At 39.2% G+C, this 13,311-nt stretch overlaps 1 protein-coding gene across 1 annotated transcript; it reads right to left on the bottom strand.

The window, feature by feature from the left end:
* Positions 1-6,177: 6,177 nt before the first annotated feature.
* Positions 6,178-11,746, bottom strand: LOC131240812 (cytochrome P450 CYP72A616-like). Its single transcript, XM_058239293.1, has 5 exons — positions 11,413-11,746; positions 8,865-9,085; positions 8,391-8,635; positions 7,868-8,264; positions 6,178-6,936 (listed from the first exon to the last, which is right to left on the bottom strand). Exons 1-5 carry the CDS (start codon positions 11,684-11,686, stop codon positions 6,511-6,513), a joined length of 1,563 nt encoding a protein of 520 aa, XP_058095276.1. The 5' UTR covers positions 11,687-11,746; the 3' UTR covers positions 6,178-6,510.
* Positions 11,747-13,311: the final 1,565 nt, after the last annotated feature.

Below are 13,311 nucleotides of genomic sequence, written 5' to 3'. Positions count from 1 at the left end.
GATTGAACGGTTTGGATTAGCGGTTCGGGTTGTGGATTGGGGGTTTGAGGTTTGGGTCAAGGTTTTTGGGTACAGATTTGATCATGGTTCTTGAACTTTCTTAGCCTCTTTAAGTTGTCAGCCTAGGTAGGGTGTCTACAATACCTTAAAATGATCTGAGAAAAACTATTAATGGCATGGGTAAAACACTTATACCACGGTGGGCCCCACAGAGCCTTGCCTAGACGGATTACTGTCCGAGAGGGGGTAGGACGCAATCCGTGTTCGTGTGTGGTAATCCACTTCCCAAAAAAGATTTTTTGGGAAGCGGATTAGCTAGTGTACCTCACACCAGCTATATAACTGCTATAGGTACTATCGTGGGAAGACAAGCACGCTCCTCGAGCTCTGAGTTGTACGAACGATTTAAAGGAGATCAAAGTTACATGGCCCCACAGTGATGTACTTAGTATATCTACATGTTCATCTATTTTTAGAGATCATTTTATAGCATTATCTAAAAAATTAATCATATCCAAAGATGATCCGGACCACACCATAAATAGAGGCGGAGATAATGATTTTCACCATTAAAAAATTCATAGGGCCCACCATAACTTTTATTTTCCATAGAATCTGTTCATAAGTTCACAAAGACCCGAATTAAGAGGAAAAACAAATTTCATATTGATCCAGAACTTTTGTGACTAAAAAGGGTTTCAATGGTAGACGTTCAATCCCCCAATGCTTTTTGCAATGTGGTCCACTTGATTGTTAGATCTATCTTAATTTTTTGTCTCAATCCTTAAGACGAGCTCGTCAAATGGATGGACAGTTTGGATATAACACATACCTCGTGATCAGACCCACATAATACAGCAGCTATATAGCTGGTGTGAGGTACACCAGCTAATCCGCTTCATCTTTTTTGGCTCTCTCTCTCTCTCTCTCTCTCTCTCTCTCTCGGGGCAGTGATTTTGACATCTTTGTTGACTTGGGCTACTTCTAGGCACGGGATGTATTTGTTTTTCGAGGACCAAGTCATACCCCCCTCATGTGTGCACGACCGTTGATTGAAGTTATTAAGCAACGGGTCCCACATCTTCAGCCACAGGCAGATTACCACACGATTTGACCGATCATAACTATTGGATCAGTTTGAACTATCTAGACGGTTGGTCTACCCACCTGATATCCCCAAGGCCACTTGGGGTGGACCACAACATACGGTGCTCCCCATCTCTCTCTAAATTCAATTTTAAACGCTCCAGCAAATATCTTGCGGGAGCCAATTGGGTGTTACCCGGGTAACAGGCTAAAAGCCTAGTGGGTGTTATCCCTACCATGTGGCCCACCTTGATGATTTTTTGTATATCTATTCTGTCCATCTGTTTCTCCGTATCATTTTAGGACGCCGCGTAAAAACTTATGAAGATCCAAATCTCAGGTGGACCACACAATAGGAAACAGTGGTGATTAAGTTCCTCACAACTACAAATTCCAAAGGGCCCATCACAAGGTTTTCGTAGTGTTTATTTGTAATCCAATACGTTGATGGTTATTCATCATTTTTTCTATTGACATAGTTTACGGATTTGGATTTCTTGTTATTGAGGATTGCGTCCTGAAATGAGATGAAAAAAAATAGAAAGACATCATGGATATACAACAGATATATCAAGGTGGGCCACGGTCTTACCTCCAATATCTTGAGCCGCACGAATAAGAGAGGTTATTAATTATCACAAATAGGAAAGGTTATTAGTTAAAATAGCCTTCAATTATGACATAATATAGGTATTGACATCAGAATTTTTAGTTTTGTGTTTCTTAGCATTTTTGCATGAAAATGCCCATATGCAAACCGTCCTCTTGTACCGTGTTAATTATTCACATAAGTTGAGAGGGCATTTTAAGATATAGTGTGGGGCCACTAAATCAATAATTCGGGCCACACCTATATTGATTTGATCCGTTCACTTTGATCGGATAACTATGAACTCACAATAGAATTATTAAAAAAATTGATGTTGTTTATGGCCCACAACTACATTAATATCATGAATTAATTTCAAAATATTTTCTTTAGTATGGTCTATTCATAATGAATTTTACCTTCGAACTTGGGTAAATGACATAAAATTAAAATTCCTTTCATGTGGACGGGTTGGATCTCCTATAAGACAATCCAGTGGGCCCTATATAAGATTTAGGATAGGTTCAATAAGTGGGTTACTTGCATGAGAGGGCCATTTATCATTTTTTTTTCCAAGGTAGACAGTGAGTTAATCTATTGAATTATGAATACATATTTAGATGAATGCTAAGTACTGAATGGTTAACTTTTGGGTAATAAATTGGTGTCCAAATGAGGCTATTCAAAATCTATTTGAAAGTTCATTAAATTACATTTCTAATGAGTATAAGATCATTCAAATCGAACATGTAATGAGATATGACTATTTTTGTGAGATCTGTGATCCACGGGTAATTATGACAGTTATGACCATTCATCCATTTCAACAATATTCCACTACAACATTTATCCATTTCAACATTCATTACATTAATTCATTGTAACATTCTTCCATTTCAAAATTCATCACATTAATTCATTGCAACATTCTTCCATTTCAAAATTTATTCATTATAACATTCTTCCATTTCAAAATTCATTCATTATAACATTCTTCCAATACAAAATTCACCCCTTTCACAAATTCCTACCATTCATAACTATAAAAAAATAATTATAAATGGAGGCACCACACCTTCATCTCTCTCAAAAACCCCATCACTGTTACCCACCAACAAAAAGAAAAAAAATAGCACAAAAAAGCCGCTATTATCCTAACCTAAATCTAACTTTGGTGGTCATAGCTTCTACGTTGGAGACCGGCATAAAATCTTTTTTAAAAAAATACTCAGCAGCTCAACAGAATGGAGAGAATGATGCTGAAAGCTCACCGGATTGGGTCCCACGGAGGTAGCAATGGTCCTAGCGGCTAAATAGTCCCTCATATGAAAAAAAAAAAAAAAAAGAAAGAAAGAAAGAAAGAAAAAGCTAAATGACCTTTATATGCAAGAGACCTACCTATTAAATCCATACCACATCTTGTGTGGAGCCCACTTGATGACCTTATGTCAGATCAAAGTTATCCAAATGAAAGCGGTTTTAATTTTATGTCATCTATCCTATTTTGAGGGAAAAAATCATCATGAATGGACCACACTGAAGGAAACAATTCTGAATTAACTCACAATATTAATGCAATTGTGGGCCACATATAGCTCCATTAAAAAAAATAAAATGGACCATATTGTCAGTTCACGGCTATCAGATTAAAGTAAATGGATCAGATTGGCTGAGGGGTGGTCACAGCCATTAACTTAGTAGGACTACACCCCCTCTCAAAAGACTTGCTCGACTTCCGCGAAAAACTACCATTGTACAAGGGGACAACCGATGAGAGGCATTTTGATTTTTTTTTTCTTTTTTTTTTAAAAAAGACAAAGTTTCATAATGCTAAAAGGATATGGATTCAAATTACCAACACCTTTATTAAGTCATAATTGAAGGCCATTTTAATTAATAACCTAATGAGAGGGGATTAGGTGTTACTATGTAATACCTCACTAGGTGTTACCCCTACCGTGGTGCCTACATTGATGATGTGTTATATATCCATGCCATCAATCCGTTTCTCCAGCCCATTTTATGATGGGGTACGAAAGATTATGCAGGTGCAAATCTCAGTTTAACCACACCACATGAAACAGTGGTGATTGAGTGTCACACCATAAAAAATTTCAATCCAACCTGTTGATGATGTCAAGAAGATCTGGATGAAGGGAAAATAGAAAGATCCGATTGATCCAACACTGTTGTGGCCCACAAAAGATTTTAGTAGTTATGTCATCATTGTTTCTGTTGGTACGGACCACCTGAGGTTTGGATCTTTTTATGATTTGGTATCACTTCCTAAAATAAGATGGGAAAGCATGGATTGCCTGGATATACAAAAAAATACATCAAGGTGGGCCCACACGGTTAGGGCAGGAGCCACTAAGGTGTTACCCTTGACAGCTAATTCGCTGCCCAACAGAGCATGTCCGCGTATCATATTACCAAGTTGGTCAATGGATGAATACAATAACTTGCACTCCAATCATATACGCTTGAGGCTGGTGCGGCCATTCCCAAATTATATATCGTTCGCTAAAATGATCTCCATAAGCGGCATTATGACCACAGAAAATCTCTGTATTTGTTTTTGAAAAGTTTCCTACACTTGCTTCATTGCTTAAAGCTCGCATATTTCTGAAGATGGGAAAGAAAAACTTTTTAATTAAAAAAGGTGTTTTATTCAAGAGAAAACTTTAATCGTGGTCAAGGGGAACATTAACCAGATTTGGATTGATTCATATAAGTATTACATGAAAATGATGGAATTGAGAGTGACAATGATATTAACTCCCTATTTTAGTTACCTAGATACATTATGGTGTATAGTGCATATTAAAGTATTAGTCATGTTCATGTGAGTCTAGAGGTGTACACGAACCGAGCTAGCTCGGTTAGCTCCCTCGACTCGACTTGAAAAAGCTCGATTCGACTCAGTTCGAAGTTGAGTTCGAGCCAAGTTGAGCTGATTTGTTGAGCTTGAAAATGAGTTTGAGTCGAGTTCTTGTTAGCCCCAGCTCGGCTCGACTCAAACTTGACTCGGATCGAACCCAGCTCGAATGGAACTCGGATCGAACCAATTCGATGACTCAGTTACTTTGATATTGATGTTGCTCGCTAAGTGTTTGATGAAATGACTCAAAGAAGTGTGACTGGTGGCAAGGAAAGTATGTATATGAAACCAACACCCTTTTTTTTTTTCTTGATTTTTATGTTGCTTAGAAGGTGTTTGATAAAATACCTGTAAAACCATTGCTGCTGTCTCAAATACAGTGAGATTTTGAAGGTACAATTAAAGTGTTTGTGAAAATGCTGCAATGACGAACTTGACTCGATCTCGTCTCGAACTAGCCCGAGCTGCTGACCGAACTGAGCCGAGCTAGCCAGTCAGGCTCAAGAACCGAGCCAAGCCAAGTTCAAGCTGAGGTCAGCTAGTGGCCGAGCCGAGTCGTGCCAGCTCGACTCGATTGGACTCGTTGTACACCCCTACATGTGACCCTATGACTCACTAGAAGACTCACAAGAGTTTCAACATGAGGTCATGGGTTCGACCACCCATTGTGGTGTGAGTGTGCCAACATGTGTGGGGTGTGTCAGTGCGTGTGAAAATTGAAAATAAAAAATAAAAAATCTATACACATGAACATGTGCATATTCATTTGTTTCCCACTCTATGTTTTAGTTGAAAGTGTATTAGACCAAACTTTTGACCTTCTTTTTCAATGAGTTAGATTGCATTAAACACAAATGTTGAGCTTTTATCTCATTGGATTGGTTAACTAATATCATAGAAACGATTGGAGTCTTTGCATGTGCACTTTTTCATAATTGAATTTATAATTGTTTGAATTTTGTTCCCTCTAAAACTTTGTTGGAAAAAGTAAAAATCTTGGAGTCCACACGAAATAAAAGGGAAAATTCGGATAATTTTATTGAATAATAATTCTGATAGTTCTGATTAGAATACTTGAAAAGAAAACCAAAATCCTAATTCGTATTAAAATTATTTGAAATAACAAAATCTCTCTTACAAGTTAAATTTGCCAAAAAATAAAATAAAATGGTAGTGTCCAAATAAACCTTATTATATACCATTATCAACATTATTATAAGCAACTTTTAAAGAAGATGAAAATCTTAAAACTACAAGAACATGATGGCATATTGAGTTGTGGCTTCTGGCCTGATACAGGTTGGGTCAGGCCTGTAACAGAGGCCCCCATTTTCGCTTGTCGTCCTGCTTTTGAAGCGCAACTAGTTTTGACTGGCCAGGCTTAGGCCTTGTTTTTGCAAAATTCTCTTTAGGCCTGACCTTGGCACGGGAAGGGGTCTGTTTATGATGCTAATGGCTGGCTTATGCCTGAAATCAAAGGACTGATCCTGATATGTCCTGACACAGTATGTTGCTACCCATATTGTGTTCATGCTACCCTTCTTGAGGAAGAACACCAGTTCCTCAAACATTTTAATTACCATTTGGAATCTAACAGCAGGACTTGCCGACCTTGCCGACATACTACAAACGTGGTAAGACATCCAATTCTTTATTGAAGAAGATCAAAGATCATTGCACAAAACTCCAACCATATGTGACAACAACAAACCATGTTCTATATAATACAATGTGCAAACTTACTGTCTGGCATGCCTAGACAAAAGTAGCTAGAATATGTATTTTTGTTGATCATGATGCACAGGCATGCGTGGCAGTCCAGAACAAAAGCTCCCAGTTACAACCATAACAGAACGATTAAAAGGAAAACAACACTTGAGAACAAGAACAGTAAGGATAAAGACAGCATGGACATGATTGCAACAATAACATGATCATAAGGATGATGACGGTTTCAAATTCGGTGTAGGATGACTTGGGCTCCATATTGTGGTTGGAGACTTATGAGAGTGTAAGGAGCATGGGTATAAGAGGGTGAGAGGCTGAAAGAGAAGTTCTGTAGAATCATAGCAAGTGCCATCCTCGCTTCTATCATTGCAAAGTTCTGGCCAATACAGATCCTTGGGCCCCATCCAAATGGAAAGAAGGCGGTTTGATCCTTTGAGGCCTTTGAAACTCCACCTGAGAATCTCTCCGGTTTGAATTCTTCGTGGTCTTCTCCCCAAAGTTCAGGGTCATGATGGATGAGGAGTGTTGGTAGCATGAGGTCGACGCCTTGTGGGATGGAGATCCCTCCTAAATCCACCTTCTTATAAGTATGTCGAAATATGGCAGCCACAGATGGGTATAACCTTAGAACTTCGTACAAGATCATGGTCACCTGCAATTCAGAATTTGTAGGTTTAAGCGAACAATAGTGCAGAAATCATCCCCCTGATTGTTTCTAGGTATTAGAAGTGATGGATACACTCTTTCAGCATCACAATAGACAGCTTATGCATATTGTCTAAGTGCCTAAGAACTAAAAGCTTAACTTTGATTTGTAGGAGGAAACCTCCAAAGAAATGGTGCGTTTTACTCTATAGAAATAGATAAAAGGAAATCACCCCCCTGACTGTTTCTAGATATTAGAAGTGATGGACAGACTCCTTCAGAATCGCAATAGACAGCTTATGCATATTGTTTAAGTGCCCAAAGTATTGAAGACTGACTTTGATATGTAGGAAGAAACCTTCAAAGAAATGGTGCTTTGTATTCCATAGAAACAGATATGACAGTTTATATTTTCTATTTTCTTATTTTCAGTGAGTGCCAAAAAAGGAAAAATCAGTTTGAAAAGTAGAAGGAAACCAACGAAGGAAATGATGTTTTGTACTCTACGAAAAGTCTTGAAAAACTGAGTAATCATTTTTCCAAGTTGTATCACTCATGAACAGATGGACATAATCAGATGTGGGGAAGCTAAATAACTTGATTCAGAGACCTTTTTTTAAAAAAAAAAAGAAAAAAAAAAGACGAGTATGTAGACTAAAGGAAATGCCTGTTGAATGTAACCGAAATACTTATATGATTATACAAATTTTAGTTCATAAATTAATATATAGAAAAGATATCCTCTCTTGCTGAGGGATAGAAACCTAAAAATCAATCTTTTCTCTTGGATTTGTGAGAAAGGCCCATGTTTAATTCCTGACAATTATTCTACAATCTCTAGTCTATCCACCTTCCATCTGCTATTAGCTAGTAGCTTTTGGGACACAAACGCAGCTTAAAAGAGAAATGGCTAACTAAATGGATATGAAAGTACTCACAATCTTGAAGTGGCTTGTACCATCGAAATCAGGTGTATTTTTCCCACATATTTGCAGAACCTCTTCTCTTGCCCGCTCTTGCCAGCTTGGATACATAGCTAATAAGATCATCGTCCATGTTAGCCATACCGAGGTTGTCTCCTGGCCAGCGAAGTAGAACAATTTGCATTCCTCTATCACATCATCAATCGTCAGGGCATTGTTCTCTGAGTTTGTCCCTGGTTCTAGGACACCATTACAGTTATTAGATTGCAATAGCAACAAGCCTAGCAAGTCATTGGTGCTTGATTCTCCCATTTTCATTGCCTGCTCTTTCTTGTGGATCAGATTTCTTAATATAGCTTTGATCTCCTTGTCCAAATACATTCTACGCCTGTTCTTTTTCGTGGGAACAAATCTGTATAAAACGATGTATAGAAATAGTGTTCCTTTCAATTTCATATACATATGGTAAGTGATGCATGTTTTCATATTATTAGAGGAGCCCAACACTAAGAATAAAAGATGGAGAGTGGAAATGCACCTTAAACCTGGGATGTATGGAGCAAAAGCAGCTTCAAGCACCAGTACAACCTGCTCTTTCTGAAGTTCGAAGATTCTCTTTCCTTCTTCATAGTTGCTGCCAAAGGCTGTGCGAGAGATGACATCTCCAGTTAGATTTTGGAGTTCAGGCCAGACATCCAGTTCACATGATCCTTCGGGACCAACCAACTCCCCCCATCGCTGGATCAACTCGCTGCAACTGGTAGAAAATGCCGGTATCATCGCCTGCAACATAGGTTTAGCACTTTTTTACTCAGAGATCTTCCAAAACGCCACTTATGGACACCTACGTAACATTCAACCTGTCAAAGAACTGTTTTTTTTTTAAAAAAAAAAATCTGATTTTGTTTCCCTTAATAATTAATACGTAGGCTTGCCATGATTACTTCACATTGCTGAGCTTTCCTAGGTGATTTTAGTGTAAAACCAATGCATATGTGGGAAAAGAAAGAACCTTCAATTTCTCAAGGTGAAAAGCAGGAGTGATTATCCTTCTGCGCTTGACCCATTCCTCTCCTTCCAAAGCTGTGAGTCCCAAGGTCAACAGATTTACGAGAGGGTTGAGAGGAACCTTCTGGAAATGACCGAATTTGTTTGATAGGACTTGCATCATGAGCTCCGAATCGTTGATGATCAGTCGAGGGGTCGTCCCGACCCAAATAAGAGATAACTTGCCTGTGTTCCAATATCAAGTACTATAAAATAAAACATCACTGCCAGAGCATGAATACCCATAAGCTTAGTAATAGGGGAATCTGAAAGGATCAATCTAAAGAGGAACACCCACAAGCTTTGTAAGAGGGAATTTTAATCAATCACTGGTTAAAAATCCATGAGGATATTCCCAGACAAACGCTCAATTGGGACGAAAACATCTGGGCTACCTGCCCATCAGCCGTCCTAAGTGCTGCAAGGTACCAACATGAAGGTCCCATATTCATTTGAGTTACCTTGTAGAAAACATAGTTCAATGACTTGAAAACTTGACTGGGCCGAGTCCTCATTTGATTTGATATTTAATAGATAAATTTAGAGATATTAAGGGCCCGTTTGGATACCACCAAACAGGTTACTTTTTCTAGTTACAGCAGTAGATATATAAGTAACTTATTTCAGATAATTAAGTTTGGTTTATGATTAGTTATAAGTAACTTTTTAACTTAAAATTGCTTAATCACTTCAGTTAATTGTTTTACCTTTTCTACTTTTTGTAAGTTGTTGAAGAGAGGCACCAGATGGATCAAAAGAGAGGAGAAGCTGATAAGAATGTGGTTTACAAGTAGAAACTAAGATAAGTAAGCTACTTCGCATGTTTACAAGTAGAAACTAAGATAAGTAAGCTACTTTGCACATAAGTAGCTTATTGTAAGTAACTTAAAATCAAGACGCCACCTAAGAGTAAGAGCTTTGCTAAGCCCACATGTGCCAGAATTCCATGATAAGTCTGAGATCCAATCCATCCATTAGAATGGCAACACTATATTGGTGTCCCAGCCCAAGAATCAGGTTGTCCTACTGGTCAGGTGGACCATATTTTGCAAAACAACCTCTGTGAAAAATTTGATGAAGTTTTCTGACCCTTCCACATGTTTCCAATCTTGGGGCCCGCAGGGCAAATTAGAAGGTTGGACCAACCTGATAGGTGAATTGGATCTTGCACCCGTGTTATGGTGTCATGATGGCAACTTGTAAATGAGCGTTATTGCAACGCATGCGTTTTTTTAAGCCCTTCTTAATAAGCCTTTTTTTAAAAGGAAAGCTAATATATTTATTTTTATGAACAGATCAACAAGCTTTCAGGTAATCCCTCGCCTCAGAAAATGAAGGGGCCCACCTATCAATATGATGTAGAGTGGGTTGCAGACAGTTTCATGGCTAAGATGGATCAGAAAAGGCCCACTCGACGACAGAAGTGATTTGGACCGTCGAGCCTTAAATTGGGTGTATCTTACAATCTGGAATGAGTTATCGAGCGTAAAATATATGATTTTAGGGTAGAATGAGCTACTTTAGCCAACCAACCTCGCTATGCCAAATTGCGCGAAATACCCTTGAATCGACAGTCGTTTCCCAATTTTAATTTAATTCCATTTTTACTATAAATACTAAGTTTTAGTTTGATTATAACTCTTCATCCGTTGGGCTTTAGGAGTTGCGCCCAACGTGAAAAGAGCTTAGAATAATTAGGAGAAGAGCTTGGTGAGGCCAAATAGGACACTTACTATTTTTGGCCGAAAACCTTGCTTGCTTCTGATTTCTCTCCCATTGCTTAGCACTATTTAAAGGGTTGTGAATTCGTTTATTTTATTCATTAATCAATTTTGAATTTTTTAGAATTTATTTTCTATTTTGCTTTTTTTTTTTTCTCGTGGATTCATGGAACCTCTATGAGGAGTCCAAAGAAGTTTCGTGGATTTGGAACAATTATCCTCTTGAGGGAAACGGTGTTCAACCTCATCACATTCATCCGTGTGTCACAATACCCCACGATATATATACTCAATTACATGTAACAATAACTCTGACTTTCAAGTCTTCCACTCCTACTCTATCAAGGAGTAAATTTCCTCTAATGGCTAGAGGAAATTGCAACGCATGCGCTTAGCAAAGGGTAATGGCACTTGTTTACAAGTGTTTTAAAATGGGACAAAATGGTCATATTTACGATGTTCGGTGCATGGGTGGGTGGGTTCGATATGCCTCGCTGAGGTCGTGAGTTTGAACTTCCCCGTGAGTGACTCAGACTGAGTGTATGCCGAGTCGGTCGGTTGACTCAACCAGCCTTCTCAAGTTATAATCGTGTCACGGTTATGAGCAAGTTTCCTTCTGACTCGGCGCAAAAGCTCATCGAGTCAAGTTGACTTGATGGAGTTTGGAGTCCGAGTCACTGAGTTTTACAACTGTGGATGAAAATATCACTATCTATAACCTCGAACAAAGGAAATAATAGAAAAAAAAAAAAAAGGACTAGAATACCACTATAAACCACAGGTCATAAATACCTTCTTTTTGCACCAAGTGATAGAAGTAAGGGAAGACACGTGGCGCTATCCAGTGAGTTAGATTCATGGGTTTCGACCATGCCTCCTTCATCAACCTGCCCATCTCTTTCATGTCACCAAAGAAAAGCTTGTAGGAGTTGCCTTTGATTCCTTGCTGGTTGAGATGTTTCTGGAGTTTCATGGGTCTCCACCAAATGAAGTAAACTACTCTCACACCACATGAGAGAAGCAGAGATGCTGATATTATCAGAAAAATGGAGAGGATTTCTTCCATCCTTTCTTCAGATCAAGTGCAAGGGATTAGCTGTAAGTGTAGGAGGAAGCTTGGGTGGGATATTTATTGGTGAGGAATGGGAAAGTGGTGACTAAGAAAAAGATGCTCCAAAGAAAAGTCAATGGGCCAAAATATCTACGGGTGAATATCTTTGAATGTTGGAGATTTTTCGAACGTCCATAATCCATGGAGTAGTCTATCAGATCAACGGTCTAGATCACTGAATTATATGCTCGGCGTATATGGAACTGTAGTCCGGCCACATCATAGTGCATTTACAGCGTGACGATGAGCAGGTAGATTGTTATAATCCACTTGATGGAGCAGTTTCTCGTGCTTGGACTTTTCGACGAGAAAATTACAGTTTCTCGTGCTTTGACTTTATGACCCATCTGAACAAGTTAGACGCCGATGGAACATTTTTAAGTGCCCGGTACTAGATCATTGATGTTTTTCTCATCATTCCTCAAAGAGGAATGTGGAATTGTGATCCATTCCAATCTCTACCATTTATCAGGCCTACCCTTATTGATCGCAATTACTTTGGGTAAGATCCCACGGTGGATTGACCACGGTGAAAGATCCCATCAATTCAACGAGAAAATTTTGTTGATGGAATGGTTCCTTCCATCCGGTTTCTTGATTACTTCAGGGTGGCTTCTACAGTGGGCTTCACTCGCTAGACGGTGATCACGGTTTGTGGTGCTCCTGCGGGTTACCAAACTGTTCTTTTGTCTCTCTCACAGTCATTTTGACATATCTTTGTCAGGGCATAGTCATTAACGTGGATTTCCTGCGAAAGTAAGTTCCTGCCCTTGGGAAGTTAGGTGGGCCACCATGATATTTCTGAAATATCGTACATCTATCATTTAGGACATGATACCGAAAACCAGGTGCAGAAAGAGTTGCTTATCTTTGAAACTTCCCTGGCTCTACCATGGCATGTTGGGACCTGCATCTTACAATGGAGTAGGGTGGAGTAGGTGGGATAGGGTTCTCAAATTCTCCCCCCCCCCCCCCCCCCCTTATGGAGGTCTGTTTGGGTGGCGAGGGATTGAAGATGGATAAAATTTCTCACTGAATTTGGGAGACTTCCTCTGCGATTGCAAAATCCCGTGGATCCAATGCTGGTTTGTATCCTTTCTCGTTGTCATCCCATGCATGTCCATAGTCCATCGTATGGACTACGGGATGGGTTTTCATAGGGTGGAGCTTTGGCGGGAGAGATGGTAGAGGAAGGGTTTATTTTTGGGGTGAAATGGGGTTATAAGAACCACCGTCAGGTCGCGATGGCCGTCTTCAGTCGACCGGGCCCTGTCATTGCGAACTGACGGTATGGTCAGGTTGAGGTAGGTCTTTTTCCTCGCCCATTGAGCATGAAACGCCCTGATTATGTCTTGCATGTTCCAGAAAATATTGATTTACGTTGCGTTTGAGAGTGCCATGAAGGATTTGCATGCATTTGATGTGATAACCATTTGTCACCGGCGAAACAAGCCCTCCAAGTTTTGATATATATGTGCAGTTGGACTTCTTCTTCATATGTCATATATACTGATTTTTTTTCCTATTGCTCTTAGCTTTCTTACAAAAATTTAATGTATTTCACTGCATCGTTTTATTGT

This window comes from Magnolia sinica, chromosome 3, assembly GCF_029962835.1.
Source record: "Magnolia sinica isolate HGM2019 chromosome 3, MsV1, whole genome shotgun sequence".
In the NCBI taxonomy this organism is placed as follows: Eukaryota; Viridiplantae; Streptophyta; class Magnoliopsida; order Magnoliales; family Magnoliaceae; genus Magnolia; species Magnolia sinica.
The sequence above is the reverse complement of the archived record's forward strand: the minus strand, read 5'-3'. Positions and strand labels throughout refer to the sequence as shown.